Source organism: Myotis daubentonii, chromosome 2, assembly GCF_963259705.1.
Source record: "Myotis daubentonii chromosome 2, mMyoDau2.1, whole genome shotgun sequence".
Taxonomy (NCBI): Eukaryota; Metazoa; Chordata; class Mammalia; order Chiroptera; family Vespertilionidae; genus Myotis; species Myotis daubentonii.
In genome coordinates, this window is record NC_081841.1 from 130,722,477 (window position 1) to 130,745,249 (window position 22,773).

Here is a 22,773-nt window from a genome sequence, read left to right on the forward strand (position 1 = left end):
AGGGGAGGGGGAGTGCCTCTCAGCCAGAAGCCAGGCTCATGGCTGGCGAGCACAGCGGTGTCTCTTCTGCCTCTGCAGCAGTGCTAAGGATGTCCAACTGCTGGCTTAGACCCACTCCCCATGGCCATCAGTCCCCCAAGGGCTCCTGAACTGTGAGAGGGCGCAGGCTGGGCTGAGGGACACCCCTTCCCAAGTGCACTAATTTTGTGCGCTGGGCCTCTAGTGTTATATAAATGAACCATACAGATTCAGTTTTAAGAATCTTTTAAGACTTTCATTTCTGCAACTTATAAATATGTAAAGGATAAAGTTTAACTCTTTTAAAAACTTTCCCCTAAAACTAAAACAGGTTCTGCTTCTCTCTCCTTTTCCCCCTGGCTGTTTCTCACATATCCAGAATCATGTCTTCATCATTCAAGGCATAGAAAAGGGGACTTCTCTCTTCTTCAGCAATACACTATTTTATTTTGGTACTACTGTAAGTCTTTGAACTTTAAATTGGTAAATTATTCATTTTTGTTTCCCTTTTTTATTTTGGTAAAAAAATTTAACTTTAGTGATTCTTGCCAGTTCTCCTTCAGCATTCCCATTCCTCCACAGCTTAAAATAATTAAAATTTATAAATGCCCAAAGTCTAAAAATATTTTTAATAACTACACAAGAAAAGCAGTGTTTCCATTTTTCCCAGGAAGAGCAATAAATCCAGAGGATAAGCGATAGCCTAAAATGTCAAATTCTAATAACTTTAGAATTACTAAGTACAAATAAATATTGACATTAATGTGTTCTGCTGTAAATGCCAATGTTCTCTGAAATACGCCTAGAGATATGTTAGTGTAGGTAACACTGAAATGTCTATGTAGTAGGGGGAAAAGTCATCTTTCTCACATTGTGCCGACAAAAGAACATTGGACTGAATCTTTGAACACAGATTTTCTAGTGAGATACTATACTCAGATTGTTTTTGCCTCTCTTTATCTATAGAATGCATTTCAAAATTACTCTCCTGCCCACTTAATTAATTAATTACTGATTAGAAAATATATAACTATCCGTGAACCTTCGGGAGCTTTTGGATGGATATTCCATGGTAGAGCAGATATTGAATTAAATAATCACACAAATGTAGTCTGCCAATGTAACAACTGCTATGAAGAAAAAATACATGGAATATGAGACCTTATGACAGAGGATATAATATAGATGAGGAAGTATGGGAAGCCTCCCTACGCCTAGCATTGGTTAAGTTCTTTGCTTTGATGTTAAGGAGTCAAAGGAATTACACATTCGTTTCATTCCTGAGCCAAACCCAGTCCACAGAAGGGTTTTGTTTGATGTGCACATTTTAAAAAATTTGAATTAGGTGCCAATATTTGGAAATCAGTTGGTTTTTACATAAAGTACAGACTGCAAGTATGTTTCCCTAAATATGAAACACAATTAGGCAAAGATTTTGCCTTGCACAATCAAAAAACGTGGCAACAAATTCACTTTGTCCAATAATAACTACCACTCTGTAGTTGCACTTAGTCCTATAGCATTTTGTATGTTCAGCTTATGGTTGGATGATTATCAAATGCCATGTCTGTCCTTACCAAACTGCCTTCTCACTTGCTAGCTTCTAGGTACCCACTTGATCATGGTGTATAATCCTTTCTCCATACTCCTGGATTTGGTTTAGTAGTTGTGGAAGATATTTGTATCTATGTTCATAAAGGATATTGGTCTGTAGTATTCTTTTTTTTTTTTTAATCATGTCTTTAGGGATGAGGGTAATACTGGACTCATAGAATGAGTTGAGTTTTCTTTTTTTAGGAAAGTTTGTAGAGGATTGGTAGTAATTTGTTCAATGGTTAGTAGAATTAACCAGTGAAGCTATCTGAGATTGAGTTTTTTCCTATGGAAAGATTTTATTTTATTAATGTAATCTCTTTAATTGTTATAGATCTATTCAGAGTGTCTATTTCTTATTGAGTCAGTTTGGTAGTTTATGCCTTTCTAGGATTTTGTTCACTTCATCAAAGTTTTCTGTCATTCATGATTTTAATAATTTGAGTCTTCTCTCTTTTATTTAACAGAAATAAAATGCATTCCATAAATGTGAGTCACATACATCATTTAAAATTTTTTAGGAGTCACATTACAAATAGGTCAAATAAATTTCAATGCTATATTTCTTAACCCAATGATATATTTCTTGAGTCTTCTCTTTTATTCGTGGTCTAAAGATTTGTCAATTTTGTTTCAAAAGTCTCAACTTTTGTTTCATTGATATTTCTCTGTCGTTTTACTGTTCTCTACTTTATTTCTGCTTTAATATTTACTTCCTTCCACTTGCTGTGGATTTGGTTTGTTCTTTTTCTAGTTTCTTAAGGTAAAGATTAGGTTATTGATTTGAGATCTTTGTTCTTTTTTTACTATAGGCATGTACAGCTATAAATGTTGTTCTAAACACTGTCTTACCTGTGTCCTTTATGTTTTTGATATGTTTTATTTTCATTCATTTCAAAGTACTTCCTAATTTCTCATGTAGTTTCTTCTTTAATCCATTAGTTATTTAGGAGTGCATTATTTAATTTCCACTTACCTGAGAATTCCCCAAATATCCTTCTATCATTGCCTTCTATTTTTATTTCACTATTATTGATGTTTGTTTCATGGCCTAAAATATGGTCTGTTCTGGAGAAGGTTTCATGTTCACTCAAGAAGAATGTGTAGTCTACTGTTGTTGAATAAAATGTTCTATAGATGTCTCTTAGGTTTCTTTGGTTTAGGCAGTTGGACATCCCCCAAAGTGTCCCAGATTGGAGAGGGTGCAGGCCGGGATGAGGGACACCCACCCACCCTGCACGAATTTGTGCACCGAGCCACTAGTATCTAATCTAATAAAAGGCAAACATGCAAATTGACCCTACCTGTGCTATGCCTTAAGCCACACCCACCAGCCAATCAGAGCAACTATATGCAAATTAACCCAACCAAGATGGCGGCCGGCAGCCACAGAGATGGAGCAAGCAGGAGGCTTGGTTGCTCCAGTGATGAAGTAAGCCAAGCTTCCCGACTGCCGTGGCCGGCTCTGAGCTCCACTGAAGGCAACAAAGTTTCAATTATAGAAAGAAAATAAATCCCAGAATAAAAAAAAGGAAAGAAAAAAAGGAGAGGCTGGGAGCTTCCATCACTGGGGGGCTTGGGCAGCCTGAAAACAGCCATCAGTCCCTCACCCAGGCTGGCCAACCTCCATGGGGTGAGGGTCCCCACTGTAGGGGTCTTGACCAGCCTGCAAACAGCCATCAGCCCCTCACCCAGGCTGGCCAGGCACCCCAGTGGGGACCCCCACCCTGAAGGGGGTGTAACTAGCTGCAAACAGCCATCAGCCTCTCACCCAGGCTGGCCAGGCACCAAGCGGGACCCCCACCCTGATCCAGGACACCCTTCAGTGCAAACCAGCCGGCCCCCACCCGTGCACCAGGCCTCTATCCTAAATAATAAAAGGATAATATGCAAACTGACCCTAACAGCAGAAAGACTAGGAATGACTGGTCACTATGACACACACTGACCACCAAGGGGCAGACACTCAATGCAGGAGCTGCCCCCTGGTGGTCAGTGCGCTCCCACAGCGGGAGCTTTGCTCAGCCACAAGCCAGGCTGACAGCTGCCAGTACAGCGGTGGTGGTGGGAGCCTCTAAGCGCTAAGGATGTCCGACTGCAGCTTAGGCCGGCTCCCTGCTGGCAAGTGGACATCCCCCGAGGGCTCCTGGGCTGCCAGAGGGATGTCTGATTGCCAGCTTAGGCCCAATCCCCCGGGGAGCAGGCCTAAGCCAGCAGGTGGTCATCCCCGAGGGGTCCCAGACTGCGAGACGGCACAGGCCGGCTGAGGGACCCCCCCCCATGAGTGCACAAATTTTTGTGCACTGGGCCTCTAGTATATATATAAAAGCCTAAGCAACCGTTTGACCATTCAACCAGTAGCTATGATGAGCACTGACCACCAGGGGGCAGATGCTCCGACTAGTAGGTTAGCTTGCTGCTGGGGTCCGGCCCATTGGGACTGGGCGACACGGGTTGGACACGCCCTGGAGCCCTCCCGCAGTCCCTCCCCGGCCCCAATCCGTGGGGTCCCTTGGCCTGGTCTGCGACCTCTCGCAGTCCGGGACCCCTTGGGGGATGTCCACAAACTGGGCTAAGGGACCCCACTGGTGCACAAATCCGTGCACCGGGCCTCTAATATGTTTGTATTGTTATATCTTCCTAATAAGCTGACTTTGTTATCATTATAAAATCTCTCTTTATGTCCAATAACAATTTTTGTCTTACAGAATATTTCATCTGATATTAGCCACAATTACTGTTTGCATAGTATATCTTTTTCCACCAGTTTATTTTCAACCTATGTGTGTCTCTGAATCTAAAGTGTTTGTCTTATTGATAGCATATAGTTGGGTCATGTTCTCTTCCCCACCATTCTGCCAATTTCTACATTTAATAGGAATGTTTAATGCATTTACATTTTATGTAATTACTGGTAAAGTAGGATTTACACCTGCCATTTAACAATTTGTTTTCTATGTTCATATATTTTGTTCCTCTAGCCCTTTACTAATGTGTTCTTTTGTATTAAAAAGATAATTTCTGGAGAAACTAAGATGGCGGCATAGGGAAACACCAAAACTGCTGCCTCCTACAACAACTTCAAAACACAATAAAAAGACAAAACGGACATCATCCAGAACTACAGGAAGGCTGGCGGAGTGGAAATTCTACAACTAGAAGGAAAGAGAAAAGCACATTGAGGGTCAGGAGCTGCGGAAGTAAAGTGCAAAGGTACGGAGACTCGAGACTGCGCAGAAAGGGGCTGGTACCTGAGGACACGGCTGTCTTTTTGAATCGGGAGGGAGTCAGAAGCTCCCGACTGCTCTGAACTCCGGTTCTCTGGGGACCCAGGACTCATACGGGGAGAAACTGGACTGTCTGGCAGCGGGCAGAACTCGGAACTCCAGGGCAGCTTTCCCTCAGAGGTGCTTGCAGCAATTAAATTATCAGGACACTGAGACACGCGTGGCCCCTTAGGGCAGGGCTGAGAATCCGTCATAGTTCCTTGCTCTGCCCTTGGATTCCCTGAGACCCCACCCCACCCAGGCTTCCGCAGAGGCTTTTGCATATGAATGCCCTGGCCCTTTGCAATCTAAAATTACCTAACAAACTGCAGCTGGGCCAGAGAGACCCAGAACTTCCAAGAGAAGGCCCAAGGCCCCACAGCAGCTTGCATTGCTTCACAGCTGGGCCTCATCTGGGCACCTCCAAACTCCAAAAAAGGAAGGGGAATCTGCAGTTCTCTTCATAGCTCCTGCTGGGTAACCTCCAAGAGCCAGTGTATCCAGTGGTCAGAGGGGGACCATCCGGATTACAACTTCTCAGATCCATAAGGGACACACCCAGGGGGCAGACTCAGTGAGCACCAAAGCCCCACTGAAGCAAGTCTTGCCCCAGAAGGGTGTCTTCAGCACAGAAGTTCTCCCACTGCAGACACAGCCAATTCTCACTGCCAATTGACCTGGAGGTCAATTCCTCCCAGTGATCCTACAACAATCAAGGCATAACTACAACAAGACTGTGCACAAAGCCCACAAGGGGGTGCAACAAGAGTGTCCACCTCAGGTAACTAGGGAAGCTGAGCCACTGGGCCCTACAGGACACCTAGCACACAAAACCACTCTACCAACAAAGGGAAGCATAAAAAATGCGGAGACAAAGAAACAGGTCACAAATGACAAAAATGGAGGAAAGCAAACGACTGGATATAGAGTTCAAAAACACGTTTATAAGGTTTTTCAAGAATTTTATGGAAACGGCCGATAAATTTAGTGAGACCCTCAAGAAATCTAGTGAGACCCTCGAGGATATGAAAAAGGACCAATGAGAAATTAAGCATACACTGACTGAAATAAAGAATAATATACAGAGATCCAACAGCAGACAAGAGGATACCAGGAATCAAGTCAAAGATTAGAAATACAAAGAAACAAAAAATACCCAACCAAAAAAGAAAAAAGATTCCAAAAATATGAAGATAGTGTAAGGAGCCTCTGGGAAAACTTCAAGCGTACCAACATCAGAATTATAGGGATACCAGAAGAAGAGAGAGGGCAAGATATTGAAAACCTATTTGAAGAAATAATGACAGAAAACTTCCCCTACTTGGTGAAAGAAATAGACTTACAAGTCCAGGAAGCGCAGAGAACCCCAAACAAAAGGAACCCAAAGAGGACCACACCAAGACACATCATAATTAAAATGCCAAGAGCAAAAGACAAAGAAAGAATCTTAAAAGCAGCAAGAGAAAGAAAGTCAGTTACCTATAAGGGCGTACCCATACGACTGTCAGCTGATTTCTCAACAGAAACCATGAAGGCCAGAAGAGAGTGGCAAGAAATATTCAAAGTGATGAATGCCAAGAACCTACAACCAAGATTACTTTATCCAGCAAAGCTATCATTCAGAATAGAAGGTCAGATAAAGAGCTTCACAGATAAGAAAAAGCTAAAGGAGTTCATTACCACCAAACCAACATTATATGAAATGCTGAAAGGTATTCTTTAAGAAGAGGAAGAAGAAAAAGGAACTCTTACCATTTGCCACAGCATGGATGGAACTGGAGAGCGGATAAATACCACAGGATCTCACTCATTTGTGGAATATAATGAACAACATAAACTGATGAACAAGGACTGATCCAGAGACGGAGAGGCATTAATTGGATTGTCGGGAAGGTAGGGGAGGGTAGGGGTAAGGGGGAAAGATCAACCAAAGGACTTATATGCAAGCATATAGGCCTAACCAATGGACACAGACAACCGGGGGGTGGGGGGTTGTGAGGGCATGAGCTGGGGGGGGGGGGGTAGGGGGTAACGTGGGGATAAGGACACATATGTAATATCTTAATCAAAAATATATTTTAAAAAAATAAATAAAAATACAAAGATAATTTCTAGTGTACCATTTTAACTTCCTTGTTTCTTTTACTATATTTTTGGGAGAGTTATTTTCTTAATGGTTGTCTGGGGAATTACAATTAGCATCTTAACTTACAAGTTAGTTCAGATTAATACTAACTTGAAAATTTCAATAATATATAGACACCTGAAATATATTCCTTTTATTCCTACCTCTTTGTGCTATTATTATAAACTAGAGGCCCGGTGCACAAAAATTTGTGCACTCGTGGGGGGGGGGGGAGGGTCCCTCAGCCCGGCCTGTGCCCTCTTGCAGTCTGGGACCCCTCGGGAGATAACGACCTGCTGGCTTAGGCCTGCTCCCGGGTTGCAGAGGGCAGGCCTAATCCCTAGGTGCAGCCCCTGGTCGGGCTCAGAGCAGGGCCGATTGGGGAGTTGGGGTGCCGCCCCCTGTCATGCACAGAGCAGGGCAGATCGGGAGATTGCGATGTCACCCTCAGTCACGCCCAGGGTAGGGCCGATTGGGGGGTTGGGGCACCGCCACCTGTCACACTCAAGGCAGGGTCGATGGGGAGGTTGCAGAGCTACGCCCTGTCATGCACAGAGCAGGGCCAATCAGGGGGTTGGGGCGCTGCCCCTGTCACTCACAGAGCAGGGCCCATAAGGGGGGTGGGGGCTCCATACCCAGTCACACACAGAGCAGGGCCCATCAGGGGGGTTGGGGCGCTGCCCCCTGTCACGCACAGAGCAGGGTCAATCAGGGGGTTGGGGAGCTCCCCCCAGTCACGCACAGAGCAGGGCCCATCAGGGGGTTGGGGAGCTCCCCACTGTCACTCACAGGGCAGGGCCCATCAGGGGGTTGAGGAGCTCCCCCCTGTCACTCACAGAGTAGGGCCAATAGGGGAGTTGGGGCACTGCCCCGTCACACACAGAGCAGGGCCGATCAGGGGGTTGGGGCGCCGCCCTCTATCACCCACAGAGCAGGGCCGATCAGGGGGTTCGGGCACCGCCATTCTCACACTCTGGGCAGGGCTGATGGGGAGGTTATGGCTCTACCCCATCACACACAGAGCAGGGCCCGTGGGGTGGGGGGGTTGGGGTGCCGCCCTCTATCACCCATACAGCAGGGCTGATCAGGGGGTTGGGGTGCTGCCACTGTCACACTCAGGGCAGGGCCGATGGGGAGGTTATGGTTCTACCCTGTCACACACAGAGCAGGGCCCGTGGGGGTGGGGGGGTTGGGGCGCCGCACCCCATCACACACAGAGCAGGGCCCGTGGGGTGGCGGGGTTGGGGCGCCGCACCCTGTCACACACAGAGCCGCAGGGAGATCAGGGGGTTGGGGCGCCTTCCCCTGTCACAAACAGAGCAGGGCCGATAGGGAGGTTGTGGCCCCGCCCCCTGTCACACACAGAGCCACTGGGCGATCAGGGGGTTTGGGCGCTGCCCCCTGTCACGCTGATCCCGGTGCCTGGAGGCCTCGCGGCTCCGCTGATCCCGGTGCTGGGATGCATATTACCCTTTTACTATATAGAATAGAGGCCTGGTGCATGGGTGGGGCTGGCTGGTTTGCCCTGAAGGGTGTCCTGGATCAGGGTGGGGGTCCCCACTGGGGTGCCTGGCCAGCCTGGATGAGGGGATGATGGCTGTTTGCAGCTGGTCACACACCATTCAGGGTGGTGGTCCCCACTGGGGTGCCTGGCCAGTCTGGGTGAGGGGCTGAGGGCTGTTTTCAGGCTGACAGGTGACTGAAGCTCCCAACTGCTCCTTTTTTTCCTTTTTTTTAAAATTCTGGGCCAGCTTTAGCTCTGGCTCCAGCTCTGAGGCCTCTGCTGCTGAAAGAAGATATCTGGTTTGTTTAGGTTCTATAATTCAAACAATGTATAACTCCAGCTCTGAGATGCTGGCTTGCTGAAAGCTGGTTTCTGGGGTTTTGTTTAGCTTCTATATTTGTTACAATGTTTCAAACTGCAGGCTCAGAGGCCGGCAAGGCAGGCAGGGAACGTTGGAGTCCTCCCTCACTGAAGCAAGCAAGCTTCATGTTAGTTTCAAGCTGCCTGGCTGCCGGCCACCATCTTGGCTGGCAGTTAATTTGCATATCTCGCTGATTAGCCCATGGGAAGGGTAGCGGTCATACGCCAATTACCATGTTTCTCTTTTATTAGATAAGACTAGGGGGTAGCTCCTGCATTGAGCGTCGGCCCCCTGGTGGTCAGTGCAGATCATAGCTACCAGCCAGTCACCCAGTCATCTGGTCGTAATGGTCTCTTAGGCTTTTATATATATAGATTACATCTTTATATAAGCCCATTAACAGTTTTATTATATTGCCTTATGAAGTTGTATTTTAAATCAGATAGGAGAAAAGAGTTACAAACAAAAATACATTGTACTGCTTTTTATATTTATCTAGGTATTTACCTTTATCGGTGCTCTGTATTCTTCATGTGGCTTAAAATCACTTCTAGTGTATTTTCTATCTGAAGGATTCACTTTATGATTTTTATGGGTAGGGTCAGGTCTACTAGTCATGAATGAATTCTCTGTGTTTCTTTATCAAAAACGTCTTTGCTTCTCCATCAGTTTTGAAGAAGAGTTTTGTCATATACAGAATTCTTTGTTAAGTATGTTTTTCTTTCAGCATCTTGAATAACTTCTGGCCACTATGGTTCTGAATGAGAAGTCAGCTATTCATCTTACTGAGTATCCTTTACTTGATACACCATAATCTATTGCTGCTTTCAAGATTCTTTCCATTGTCTTCCGCTTTTGACAGTTTCGGTTTGGTGTATGTAGGCATGGATCTCTAGTTTATCCTACTTGGAGTTTGTTGAGCTTCCTGGATGTGTAGATTAATATTTTTCATCAAATTTGGGGAGTGTTTGGCTATTAACACATTGTTTGCGGGTAGTTTTTATCGCGCGCTAACAGGTGGCGCGGGCCATTTTTGCTAATTTTTTGTGCAAATGGCAACGTTCAGTAAAATTACGATAACTTTAGTTTACGTATTTATACGTTACCTGCATTCTACCGCTAGTCTATAAAAAACGTATTAATACGTGTCCCGCGCTCTACTACACTGGTAGAACGTATAAATATGTAAAACGTGTAAACACGTTTCCCTCATACAATGTGTTAATTCTTCAAATATTCTTTTTGTCCCTTTCTCTGTGTTTTGGGACTCCTGTTATACATGTGCTGGTGTGCTAAATGGGCTAGTACAGGTCTCTGAACTATGTTCACTTTTCTTAATTCTCTCTGTTCCTCAGGCTAGATAATCTCAATTGATCTATCTTCAAGTTTGCTATTTCTTTGCTCTGCTAACTCTTGAGTTAATAGTGGATTTTTCACTTCAGTTATTGTACTTTAACTCCAGAATTTGTATATTCTTTCATCATTTTTTATCTCTCTTTATTGATATACTCTATTATGTGAGACCTCATTGTCATACTTTCCTTTCATTCTTTAGACAGGGTTTTTTTGAGTATACCTATAATATCTGATTAAAATCTTTGTTGAATAAGTCCAACATCTGGGCATCTTCAGGAACAGTTTTATTGACTCTTTTCCCCCCTGTGTATGAGCCATACTTTCCTGTTTCTTCACATATCTCATACTTTTCTTTTGAATGCTGGATATTTTAGATAGCATAATAATTAGTGTAATAATTCTGGATATCAGACTCCCCTCCCCCAACTCACCAGTATTTGTTGTTGCTGCTTATTGTCATCACTGCAGTGGCTGCTGTTTGTTTAGTGACCATCCTGGACTAAACCTATCATCATCTGTGTTCCCTGTAGTATGCAACCACTGGTGTCTGTTATTTTAGTGGTTAGCTAGATCTGACATAGATCAGACATTTCCTTAAGTGTTTTGAAGCAGTAAGTGAAAGATCAGACGGAGGCCTAAAACCAGGACTACAGGCTTTATTGGAGGAGAAGCACCTGCCGGGCTGCCTCACAAGGGGAAGACAGCAACACGTGCAGGGGTGGGCACGCCTTTTGAGGGGCGGAATGGGAAGGGGTGGGGGGCTTAGTGTACTTGGGGCACACTGATTGGTGGTTTACTGTATTGTCCATATAGGACAAGGGCTTAGGGTATTTGGCAGGTGTGGATTGGTGGTCCAATGTGTAGTCCATATAAGGTACCTGGTTAGTCACTCAGGTATTTCTGGGCTTCAGGTTACATCATACCCCGCCCACCAGTTGGGGGAAGGGAGGATCTATCAGTAAGTCTCCCAACATTTGCTGAGGGGTTCTGCCCCTGTGTTAGGTCATACCTTCAACACTGAATCACTTTAAATTTCTGCCTTATCTTTAAAAACAATAAAAATACTTTATTGTTGCGATTATTACAGATGTCTCCCCTTTTCCTCCTATTGCCCCCTCCACCCAGTTCCTGCCCCGCCCCAGGTCTTCACCACCTTGTTGATTGTGTCCATAGGTAATGCATATATGCATTTAAATTCTTTGGCTAATCTCCTTCCTCCCCCCTTAGCTTTTAATTATTGCTCGCCTAGGGCCTCAAAGTCAGTCAGAAATGAGTGATTAGGGCCCTCTCAGGTCTTTCCTGGGGATTCACATAGCCCTGCATAATTCCCTAGGAATATGTCAGAGCTCTTCAAAGCCCCTTATGAGTATTTTATTGTCTTATCTTCCTATTAACTATTGTCCCCTCAGCAGCTGATATGTTAAACAATTGCCACTGATTGTTTTTGACAAAGGCCCCGGGGACAGGGCTTTCTCTGCAAAGGAAGTTCTGAGCTCCAAGGAGGGCCAAATGATAGCAATACCCTGTGAATGGGGCTTTTCCAGTGAGCTGTGAGACAGTCAAATAGGGACATGCACTGAGAATGGGACTTTTTTTGAAGAGTTCCAAGCAAGGCCTGCCCTATCCAGTGGTTGCAAGGCAGCTGGTTTTTACAAGTAATACCATGTTTTCAAACTGCTGGTTTTCAAGGCTACTGCAGACCTGAGCAGAGGGAGATGGGAAGAGTCAAGTTATATGCCACAAACCCTGCTTAATGAGATTCAGCAGTTTTTCTTGAATAAATATTCCTAAGATTATTGGAAGCCTTTGGCTAATATCAAGAGTCTGAAAAGGTTGATTTTGGCCATCTTTGTCAATGTTTTCATTACTTTTATGATTTTAACCCTACCAGATTTTGAATGCTTAGTATAAAAAAGAACTCAGATTGCTAAAACACTTTTGATAAATTTCTTAGTCTATACCTGGCCTTAGACACACAAAATTACCTGTGATTATAAATTAAAGGCTCTATGAAAAAGCTTTTAATTTTCATTTAAATTTTGGAAATCCTGGGTCATCCCACCAGACTTGGAAGTGCCATCTTTTTTCTAACTTTTATCTGCATTAATTAGGGAAGAAAAAAATCTGCTTTTAGAATAATGAGAAAGAATCAGAAAAGGAAGAGAATGGGAGTGTAGAGGGAAGGGGTCTCCTCTATAAATTTGAGCTGATGCCTATTTCTTTGATAATACCAGCTTCATAGGAAGTACATAAGATCTAGAGTCAGACAGATGCATAATCCAATCCCAGCTTTTCTCCTTACACAGCAGATATCCAACCTTTCTGTCCCTCAGTTGTTTCATTTATAAAATCGAAATAACAATAATTATTTTATAGGCTTTTGTTAGGCTCGCTTCCGGGAATGTTAATTTCAGTTACAACTATATGCCTTCTCTTCCTAAGATGTTAGCACTGCCATATGGTCTGAGTCATTTTCCTGACTTTGAAGCTCTCAACTTTCTCAAACATGACAAGAGGCAAACCAAGAAAGCTAGAGAAAGGTATACACTAGAATAATAATTCCCAAGTAATAGGTTCTTCTAAGAATATCTTTTTATTCTGAAGCTTTGAAGAAAAAATAAAAACCGGCCTTAATCAAGACTATAGAAGATAAAATCTCCATTCTTCCAATGCTGTCCCTATCAACAGATCAACAGCCTTATTTCTAGGAATGCCCTATACCAGGGGTGGAGAATCGTCTGAGAGCCATATAAGGCCCACGAAATCATTTGGTCTGTCCCTACCAAGGCATTAAGAGTGAGTTAATTATCCATGAATGAGTGAGATCATGTGGTATTTTTCCTTCATTGACTGGCTTATTTCACTTAGTATAATGCTCTCCAATTCCATCCATGCCGTTGCAAATGGTAAGAGTTCATGGATAATAGAGACCATTATAAACTTTTGAGCAATAATAGATACAGAGGCAGAGCTGCCTCAAACAGATTGTCAAACTGCAGCGGGAAGGCCGGGGAGGGTTGGGGGGCAGGAGGGAGGGGGATAAGAGATCAACCGAAGGACTTGTATGCATGCATATAAGCATAACCAATGGACATAAGACACTGGGGGGTAGGGGAGGCCAGGGGACTGTCAAGGGGGGGGGGGGGAAGGACACATATGTAATACCCTTTGTAATAATTTAAGCAATAAAAAATAAAAAAAAAGAGTGAGTTAATGAGATGTTTGATAATATACAGCAGGCTAATTTTTAAGTTGATCATTTTGTCTGGCGCATGAATGACATTATAAATATCCAAACGGCCCTTGGCAGAAAAAAGGTTTCCCGCCCCTGCCCTATCCAGTCAGAGAACGAACTGATGAAAAACTTCAGGTTTGCAGCCAACTCAGAGCCACAAAGACCAGCAATATATAGAGATGGCATGAAGGCCTTGAAATATCTGGGAAGCAGGAAAATTCTGAACAGGTAGAAAGGACAGACCTGACTGGAATGTCAATAACAACCGAGGCTGGCTCCAGGAAAGGTGTGCCCAGTCCCTGGTCATTGAACAGAGGGAACCCCAGCCCTTTCTGATCTTCCCACCTCTCCAACAGTGGCAACTACCACCTTCCATTCAGCAGAGTGGCCTTTGGCACATAGGAGTTCAGGAGGACACAGAAGAGTCAACAGTCTATGCCACTTAATTCCTATTGAGTGTTGGACAGATTATTTGACTTCTGTGAATCTTGTAGAATGGTCATAATAAAGTTTGCCTTGACTACTTCCCAAGGTCAAACACAATAACTTACACCCACATGCATTGTAAAAGTATAAGAGCTAGATGATGGGCTTCCTAAAACTTACATAAACCCTGGCTAAATGAAAGGGAGTATAAATTACAACCAAAATAAAATTCTCCCTACAAATAAACCTCTTCCATAACTGTATGTCACCCAAAGAAACCACCAATAACTGAGAAACGCAGAATGCTGGACTGACACAGGCCTGGTCATGAGTGGCTCAAGCTTTTGACCAGAGCTCAGTCACACTGGTAACTGAGGACAGTAGCTGTCTGTTGTGCCGTCTATTCCCACTCTTCCAGGAAAACACTCTCTACTCCTGCATACAGCTCCTTCTGCCCCCTCCCACCCTGTGCTTGCAGTGGAGTCTGCTCCTCCCTAGATACAGGTAACAGGGGGTACAGGGTGGGGATCATGCGATCACAGAAGGGCCATCAGAAGACTATTTTGAAAAGGTTAAAACTAGAATTAAAAGAAGAGGGGCAGCTTCTCCCAGCAGACACCAGGAGATTTGAAGCTTGGGTGCAGTGTGCAGCCAGGTTTCCACTAAATAGAGGAAGTTGGTTTGAGAAGCAGTTAATGCTCAGAGAAGAAAAAACCCTGGACCTTCTGGTGCTGCCAACACCTGAGTTCCAGATGTCTCTCCCACAACACCCACCCACCCCCAACCCTGCCCCCAACACACAGCAGGCTCTTCTAGGAATATGCTGATCCCACTATGGAACTCCTAACAAAGTGTTAAGTCAGGTTTTGTAACACAATCAGGACTCACTGGCCACACATTAAAGCAGTGGTTTTCAACCTTCCTAATGCTGCGACCCTTTAATACAGTTCCTCATGTTGTGGTGACCCCCAACCATAAAATTATTTTCGCTGCTACTTCATAACTGTAATTTTGCTACTGTTATGAATCGTAATGTAAATATCTGATATGCAGGATGTATTTTCATTGTTACAAATTGAACATAATTAAAGCAGAGTGATTAATCACAAAAACAATATGTAATTATATATGTGTTTTCCGATGGTCTTAGGCGACCCCTGTGAAAGGGTCGTTCGACCCCCAAAGGGGTCGCAACCCACAGGTTGAGAACCACTGCATTAAAGAAATACTATGGAGACTTATGGTCCATTCAAACTGGCATCCTATTTATTCCAAGGGCTGTTTGCAGGAAGCCATGGTTGTCCTAAATAACTTTAACCTCAAATGCCTTTCAAAACACCCTAGCTTGCCATGTGTCCACTATAGCTCTGTGAATTTATCTTTCCCTGTCTTGCATCTATTTGTATTTTCATTCTCAATCCACTCTTAAAGATAATCCATTCTAAATATGTAGTCTACTCTGTGAAAGCAATGCTTATGTGGTATATTTGTTACACTATAAATAAATTCATAATAAGCCTTTTGAACGAAAAAAGTATGACGTACAAATCTCTTTGTCAACTTTGTTCATATGGCTATGTGAGTTTCTATCTTTCCTAAAATTAAGAGAAAAAAAAATCTCAGTCCTTTACCTCTCCATTAAATCAACTTAAATGTCTTTCTCTAATTCCATGATTAAGTATAGCAAATAAAACTATATAGCACTCTGGTGAAAATTCTCAATATCCCTGAGAATTTTATTGAGTGTTAATAGTAAATAAGTAGAAAGAGTAAATAGTGAAACAGAGGCAGAAATACAAAAATCAGAAAACAATTTAAGAACACGTAATTCATTCTGTGATACATACAACATAAAAAGACTGGAAAAATATATTTCCAAATTGTTATTTCTAGGTGGTAAAATGATGGACAAATTCTTTCCTTCTTTATATTTTTTTGCATTACTAAAATTTCTTGACGGAGTATTGCTATTCTGATAAAAATTTTACTAAAAATATATGGGAGAAAAATGTGTAAATAAAGAAATAACTAGTCAAAACTGAGCAACTGATCATGGCAGAGCCTCACCAAATGTTGTTGGGACTTTAGGCCCCTGCAGGGAAATCAGCTCTGGCCAGAGAGACCTCAGCCAGCTGGGCCCTCCTTGTTTCAGAGGCAGATAACGAAACAGGCACCAGAACATGCAGATCTGACCCTTTTACCAGGCAGAATGGGCTACTTTCGCAGACAGAATACCTAGAAAAGAAAGTCAGTTTTAAAGATATTTTAAAATCAAATATAAAGGATCTCTGAACAAAAAGGCTGAAAGTCCTAAGTAGCATACTCTAGTTTCAGAGGCACCGAGCAACTTTGGGCTCTGAAGCTTAAGGCCAAGGCTCCACCACTAAGAAGCTAAAAATGGCTACTCAGGGAGAATGGACCTGGATTCTCCCCAACCACTGGCATGTATTGGGCATTCAATACATATTTATACAAAAATGGTACAGTGAACTGAATAATCACAAGGAAATGTGTAGGTGAATGCAGAGGTACCATTAACTTGCACACTAACAGGAAAAGCCAAGAGGGAAGGCTTCCTGGAAGAGGTGACATTTGCATGTGTTTACCAGTAAAGGAGAAACAGGCATTTGGCAGGTAGAGAACACGGAAGAGAGCTGGCAGGTAGAGGTCCAAGCAGACACAAAGTCAAGGGTATTAAAAGAAAAAGAAGTTAGATTGGGGCAAATGGATTATCTTCAAAGGAAATAAAGTTGAAGCGAGCCTTGAAGAAAGTAGAATTTGGATAGAAGTGAAAGAAGAAAAAGGACAGTGTAAGCAAAGAACACTGCAGGAAGAAATGAAATGTGAGGCATTTATTCTTTCAATAAATGTTTATTAAATGCCTACTCTGTCCCAGACCCCAGGCTAAGAACTTGGGGTGCAAAAAAAGAGCTTCTGTGTAACTCAAACCAACAGACAGCAAACCCATGAGACTGGTACTGCTCTCCCCAGTGTAAAGATGAGGAAATTGAGGCTTAACGCTGAGAACACAATTTCTCCAAGAACCTAAAGCTAATCAATAGCAAAATCTAGTTTTAGGTGTGTGTTTTTATAACCAGGCTTTAAAGAACACTGGTGAGTTGTTTGTTTCTTATCATAGTTAAAACTGAGGATATGGGGAAAACCCATGTAGCTCCTATTCTGCTTTCCAAATAAAAAATTATGAATGTTGCTTACTTTCCTTTTATGATTTCTCTTCTGCCCTGGAGGATAAACATGAGGGACTCACAAGTTCTTATAAAACGTACTTGGTCATTGGAACAATTACTAGCAGGGCAAGATCAGGCTCCGGAAACAGCCTAATTACACCAGCTGGCAAACATTTAAGTCCATCCACTCAGAACGTGCTCAAATAGCAAGGGGAGCAGATCCAGTGGCCATCTGAGAAAGGTCAGTCTGGTTCCCACCAAAAAACTTTTCATAAAGGCAAAGCCAGACTCAGTATTTGTGCGGAAAATATTACACATGCCCCATGCTAGAAAGCTCAGAGACCCCACTGCTGAAGGCCTACAGACCACTATTCAGTAAATGTCATATTTTCCCAGAAGCTGAGCTTAATTATTCAGAGGTTTTCTAGAATCAGCACTTGAACTGGCCAGACCGCCCCATGCCTCCCTGATCCCCTCTTCCCACCTCCCCGCAAGGCTAGCCAAACTATGCAGGTTCCTCTCATGTGAATAAGCTCTTCTGAAAGTAAGGAAGCTTTCAGCCCACAAGGTATGTTTCTAAACACAAACAGACATACCGGTGCATGCAAACAGTTTGACAAAGAACAAAAAACCTGCTTAAATATTCTTTCTGAGATTAACCATGTGCACTTAAGGAGAAAAAATGAGTTTTTTGTGTTTTGTTCGTTTGTTTTAGGGTCACTGAAAACTTATTTAGGTGTATAGTAATTATTCTTTCAACACATATTTTTACTTTTTTTCAAATAAGAATTGTTCTTGGGGGCTTATTACAAAGCTACACGCCCTAGCTGGGTTGATCGGTGGTTAGAGCATCAATCAGCCTGCAGACTGAAGGGTCAAGGGTTCAATTCCCAGTCAAGGGCATGTTGCAAGTTCAATCCCTGATTGGAGCACATGTGGGAGACTACCAATCCATGTGTCTCTTTCATATCTATGTTTCTCTCTCCCCCCTCCCCTTCTCCCTCCTTTCCACTCTCTCTAAAAATCAATGGAAAAATATCCTTTGGTGAGGATTTAAAAAAAACACACCAACTACAAGACTCTAATCAGTAATAGCACTGATATGAATTTTCTCCATGATTAAACAGGAAAATGAGTTTTTTCTTTTAAAGTTTATTTCTCTTTAATTTTTAAATTAAGAACATAGTTCTAAAGTTTGCATTCACACTATGCTTTCAAATCTATCTTTGCATTCCATTTGGAGAGGCCTATCATTATTTGTGACTGTTGCGGTGCCTCACATGAAAGATTTCTTACTATATTTGGAGTGTCTAAGGTTGGCTGGCAAGCCTGGAATTCTTATCTCCCAAAGTCTATCTTCTACCACCCCACCTTCCCCCCCAAAAAAACTGGCATTATTTATGATGGCTGTGGGGAAATAAATAATACAACCCTTCCTAAAATACTTTTTAATAAGTATATGCATGAAATACAGTAAAGGGGAATTACTTTATTGCAAAACTTGTCTATGGTTGAAGTCCAGTTTAATCAGAGGGCTGATTAAAGGACCTTTTCAGCTTAAGTAGACCTGAAGGAGTTTCTTAACTGGTCCTGAGATCATTTCTGTCCTTGCTTTCCCCCCTCACATTAGGGTTCCCCAATGCTTTAACATTTCCTTGGAGATGGCTAAGTCACAGGGTTCAGCCACATTAACAATAAGCGCAGTCTTCTATCCTACACTTAGTGAATCTGTTCCCGGCTGGCCTTTTACACTAGAGTCCACTCAAACTTAATAGAACTGACAAGCATACAAAACTGGACTCAAGAGAAATATTTAAAATATGACTTAAACATTTACTTTTAGGGTAGCAAAGAGGGATGGAAACTTCTACCTTATTCCAAAAAGTAGAGATGTTAACAATCTCTCATAGTAACTGAAACTGCAAATATGTAGACTAGTATTCCCAGGCCATGTTTGAGAAATGTTTAAGACCATCCTAAACTACAAGACATGCTTACTCTGCTGAAAAGGAAGGCAGTTCAGTCTTCACCAGCGTATGAAAATCGAGACTCCAAGACTGATTGCCTCACAAGTATCCCTTCTAAGTCCCAGCTTTTTTTTGGGGGGGGGGGGGTGGAGGATGTGGGGGGGAGATAATCTACTTCTTCAGGAAAATGAGAGGCAAAGATACCTAAATAGTACTTTTAAATTTACCCTCCAAGATGTAACACAATGCTGTGGTAGGCAACTCGATAAGTAAAGTAAATTAAATGTTGTGGGGAAAAGAGTCATCTCAAGGTTTCGGTGCCTGTACATTTGTCTCATGGATCAATCTCTGCAGTTTTGTTGGCCTGATGATAAACTTGCTCACTTTTCTGTATGTAGAGTAAGCGCTTCAAATCCTTCTGCCAAAAGTTTTCCAAAACTGAGCACAGACTGCTTCCATCAAATACTTTTGAAAAATTTCATACAATCTTTGTTTCTTTTATGAAGGGCCCAACTTTACTGTAGCTAATGGTGCTCACTCAGCCAAGGGTACAGTCTCCTCCTTTCAAATGCATAACTTACTAGAGCTGATTTCCTAACAAATACCAGGACATGTCATACCCTGTGCTTACACGCACTCCCCTGACCATGCACATTCTGGCCCACTCCAAAGAGAGAGAAACCTCGAGATGGCCATTCCTATCTCCCAATCCAGCTCTCAAGGGCTGGTCTCACTGCAGTGGTTCTTTGTGTGGTCCCAGGCCAGCAGAATCAGCATCACTTGGGAACTTGTTAGAAATGCACATTGTCAGGCCCATTCCAGACCCACTGAATTAGGAACTCTTGAGGTGAGGATCAGCTCACCTGGTGACAGATACCCCCAAGTCTGAGAAGCACTGTTGCACTGCAGTAATTATCAAGCAACAGTGTTTGTACCCTCAGAGCCTGCAGGTGGCACTAAAGGCCGGCTAGAAGAATTGCATGAGCAGGAAGCTGAAGTTGTGTTACAAAACCTGCTGGTCTGACAGTTCCTTCTAGCAGTTCCTGAACAGCTGCCTCCAGCTCCTCCAGTGAGTCATAGCACATCTCAGTTTTGAACAGGAACAGGACTGAAATTATTCTCACAGCCCCAGCAGTAGATACAGTAAACCTGCAATTTTATGGGATGCAATCAGTACTTAATTTTTCTGAAGGTCTTGTGTTTAATATAATGAAGATACAAACAGACTTTAAGAATGAATGTCAATACTGATTAAACAGAAAAAAATAAGAAACTTACATTATCCTCAGCCATTGTGTGTCTCTGAATAAAAATAATGCATTTGATTTGAAAAAATAGAGTCCCTACCCTTAAAATCTCATTGAATTGATGTAACAAAAGTGAGAAGATGATTTTTCTAACGTAAAGCATGAGTATAGGTAGCCCTTTATTAGATTCTGTCAAAACCTGAATTTTGCATTACCTGTTTTACTACACAAGCATCTCTAGCGGGGATGGGGAGCAACAGGAACTCTCACACACTGCTGGTCGTAATGTAAATCTGTACAACCACTTTGGAAAACTGTTCAGCAGCATCCACTAAAACTGAACATACAAATACCTAGGACCAGCAATTCCACTCCCAGGTACTGCACCCTACAGAAACAAATTCCTCTGTCTGTCCTAGATGTGTAATTCATAATAGTTACCAACCGGAAATCCAAATGTCCATCCACAGTAGAGATAAATATTATGGATATGTATACAATAAAATATAGACAGAAATAAAAACACAAATCAACCAACAAACTGCTACACCCAATATGGATGAATCTTACAGGCATAATTCTGAGTGAAAGAAGCCAGTCACAGAGGAGCACACACTGACCTCAACAAGTGAAATGAATCTCTGGTGACAGCAGAGAGGTTACTGGCGTATCTACCAACAGGCATGAGGAGCTTGAATAAGTTCTACATCATGACCTGGAGGATGGTTACAGGGGTGTATACATACGAAAACCTCATTTTGTTGCACACTTAAATATGTAGATTTTACTGTATGCTATACCTCTTTATAAAGGTTTAAAAGGTTAGACACACAAAAATACTAACTGACATGTGATACTTTTCAATATCCACCATAAAACCTACATAACTGGACAACTATATCGTCATTAGCAAATACTTTAGCATTTGCTGAACTAAAATCAAACACAAACAACGTATTTCCCATATTTTCTATGTTATGCCATCATATCAATATATTCTACAGAAGTGCCAAACTTTCCTGGCTTTCACTTCTTGTCCCAAACTCCTCCTTTTATTCTGCCATTTCAGGGGCCCATCACCTGTGGCAACTGGCCGCCACGCCAAGCCCCTGGCAGGCCTGGATGGCTGATGGTCAGGGCGGGGCGAGGGCGGGGCCGGGAGACCTGCCGCCGGCGCTCCTGCCCTCGCCTACCCTCCGGCACCTCCCCACCCTGGTCCTGGCCGACCACCATCCAGGGTTTGTCCCGGGACGGGGGCCAGTGCAGGCCTCCTGGGCCCTAGCTAGCTTCCGACCCAGGAAGAGCCCGGACCTGGAGCCAGCTGCCGGAGGGGGGGGGGGGGGACACCGACTTACACCCCAGGGCAAGACACCCCCGGCGCCGCACGCTCCCTAAGGCCCGTGGATCCAAAGAGAGTGCGAGCGGGGCCGGGGGCGGGGGCCGTTTGGCGCTTCCGGCGGGGGCTTGGGAACCCGAGCTGCTGTATGTGACCAATACGAGGGACGATGTGCTCCGGGAGACCATCGGGTCCGGCACGGGGCCCGGGGACGCGGCGCGGGCCGTGGGTCCCGCAGGGGAGCGCGGGGGCCCCGGGCGCGGGGGCGGCGGGGCGCCTCTCGGCGGGACGCTCCGCGCTCCGTGCCGGGCCGCGGGGCTGCAGGCCGAGGGCTGGCGCCGGGCGGCCTGGTTACCTGGAAGCAGGAACACGTGCTGCCGCGCGCGGGCGCCGTCCCCGCAGTCCTCGCGGCGCGCCATGCAGCCGGCCTTCTCCGCCCAGCGCGCCGCTGCGGGCCGGCGGGAGCGGCGGGAAATGGCGGGAGCGGGCTGGTTCCGGTGGCGCGGCGCCGAGGGCCCGGCGGGGCCCCAGAGGCGGCCCGCGGGGCGAGTTTGGTTTCGTTTCCGGGGCCAGCCGCTGTCACGTTAACTTTTTAAACTTAGCGCCAGGCGGAGGCGGAGGCGGAGGCGGCCTGAGCACCGGCGCCTGGCCGCCCGCGGGGGTGAGGCCGCGGCCGCTCCCCCCTCCCGTCCCCGCCCGTGGAAGGTGCCCAGTTTAGGCGCCGGCGGCCGCTCCCCCGGGACTGGACGCGGAGCGGGCGGGGTCGCCACCCCCAGCGGCCCTCCCACCCGCTGGTAGCGCGGCCGAAGGACCCCCTCCGCGAGGGGGCGGACGGGGCGGCCCGGGAGGGGACGGGGCCCCCACGGGAGACGTCCGCCACCCCGGGAGCAGGTCCGTGTCAGTGACACCCGCTGCCTCATCCGAATCCTCTGCCCGCTGAGCTGTCAGTGTGTCTTGACCCTCAGTTGCGCTCCGCGCAGGAATTAATGTCAGAATAGTGTGCGCTCTGTGAATCGTAACGCATGCAACAAGTCCTCAAATTGGCTGAGGCCTCATCACTAAAACGAGGGTTCACGAGGTGATGCTTGGTGTACATGGTTTTAAAATGATAATAGCAATTTCTCTCATACTTTAAAGGAAAGTATGTCTCT

At 44.5% G+C, this 22,773-nt stretch overlaps 1 protein-coding gene across 3 annotated transcripts in view; it reads right to left on the bottom strand.

The window, feature by feature from the left end:
- Nucleotides 1-22,326, bottom strand: part of RNASEH2B (ribonuclease H2 subunit B) — a 101,064-nt gene extending 78,738 nt beyond the window's left edge. Inside the window, exon 1 of one of the 3 annotated variants that reach the window (XM_059684563.1) lies at nt 21,978-22,325. In XM_059684563.1, the coding sequence (XP_059540546.1) occupies nt 21,978-22,041 (64 nt within the window). In that variant the 5' untranslated portion in view covers nt 22,042-22,325. Of the gene's footprint in view, nt 1-21,977 lie in introns of all 3 variants that reach the window. The other 2 variants (XM_059684562.1, XM_059684561.1) reach the window with 2 other exon arrangements.
- Nucleotides 22,327-22,773: the final 447 nt, after the last annotated feature.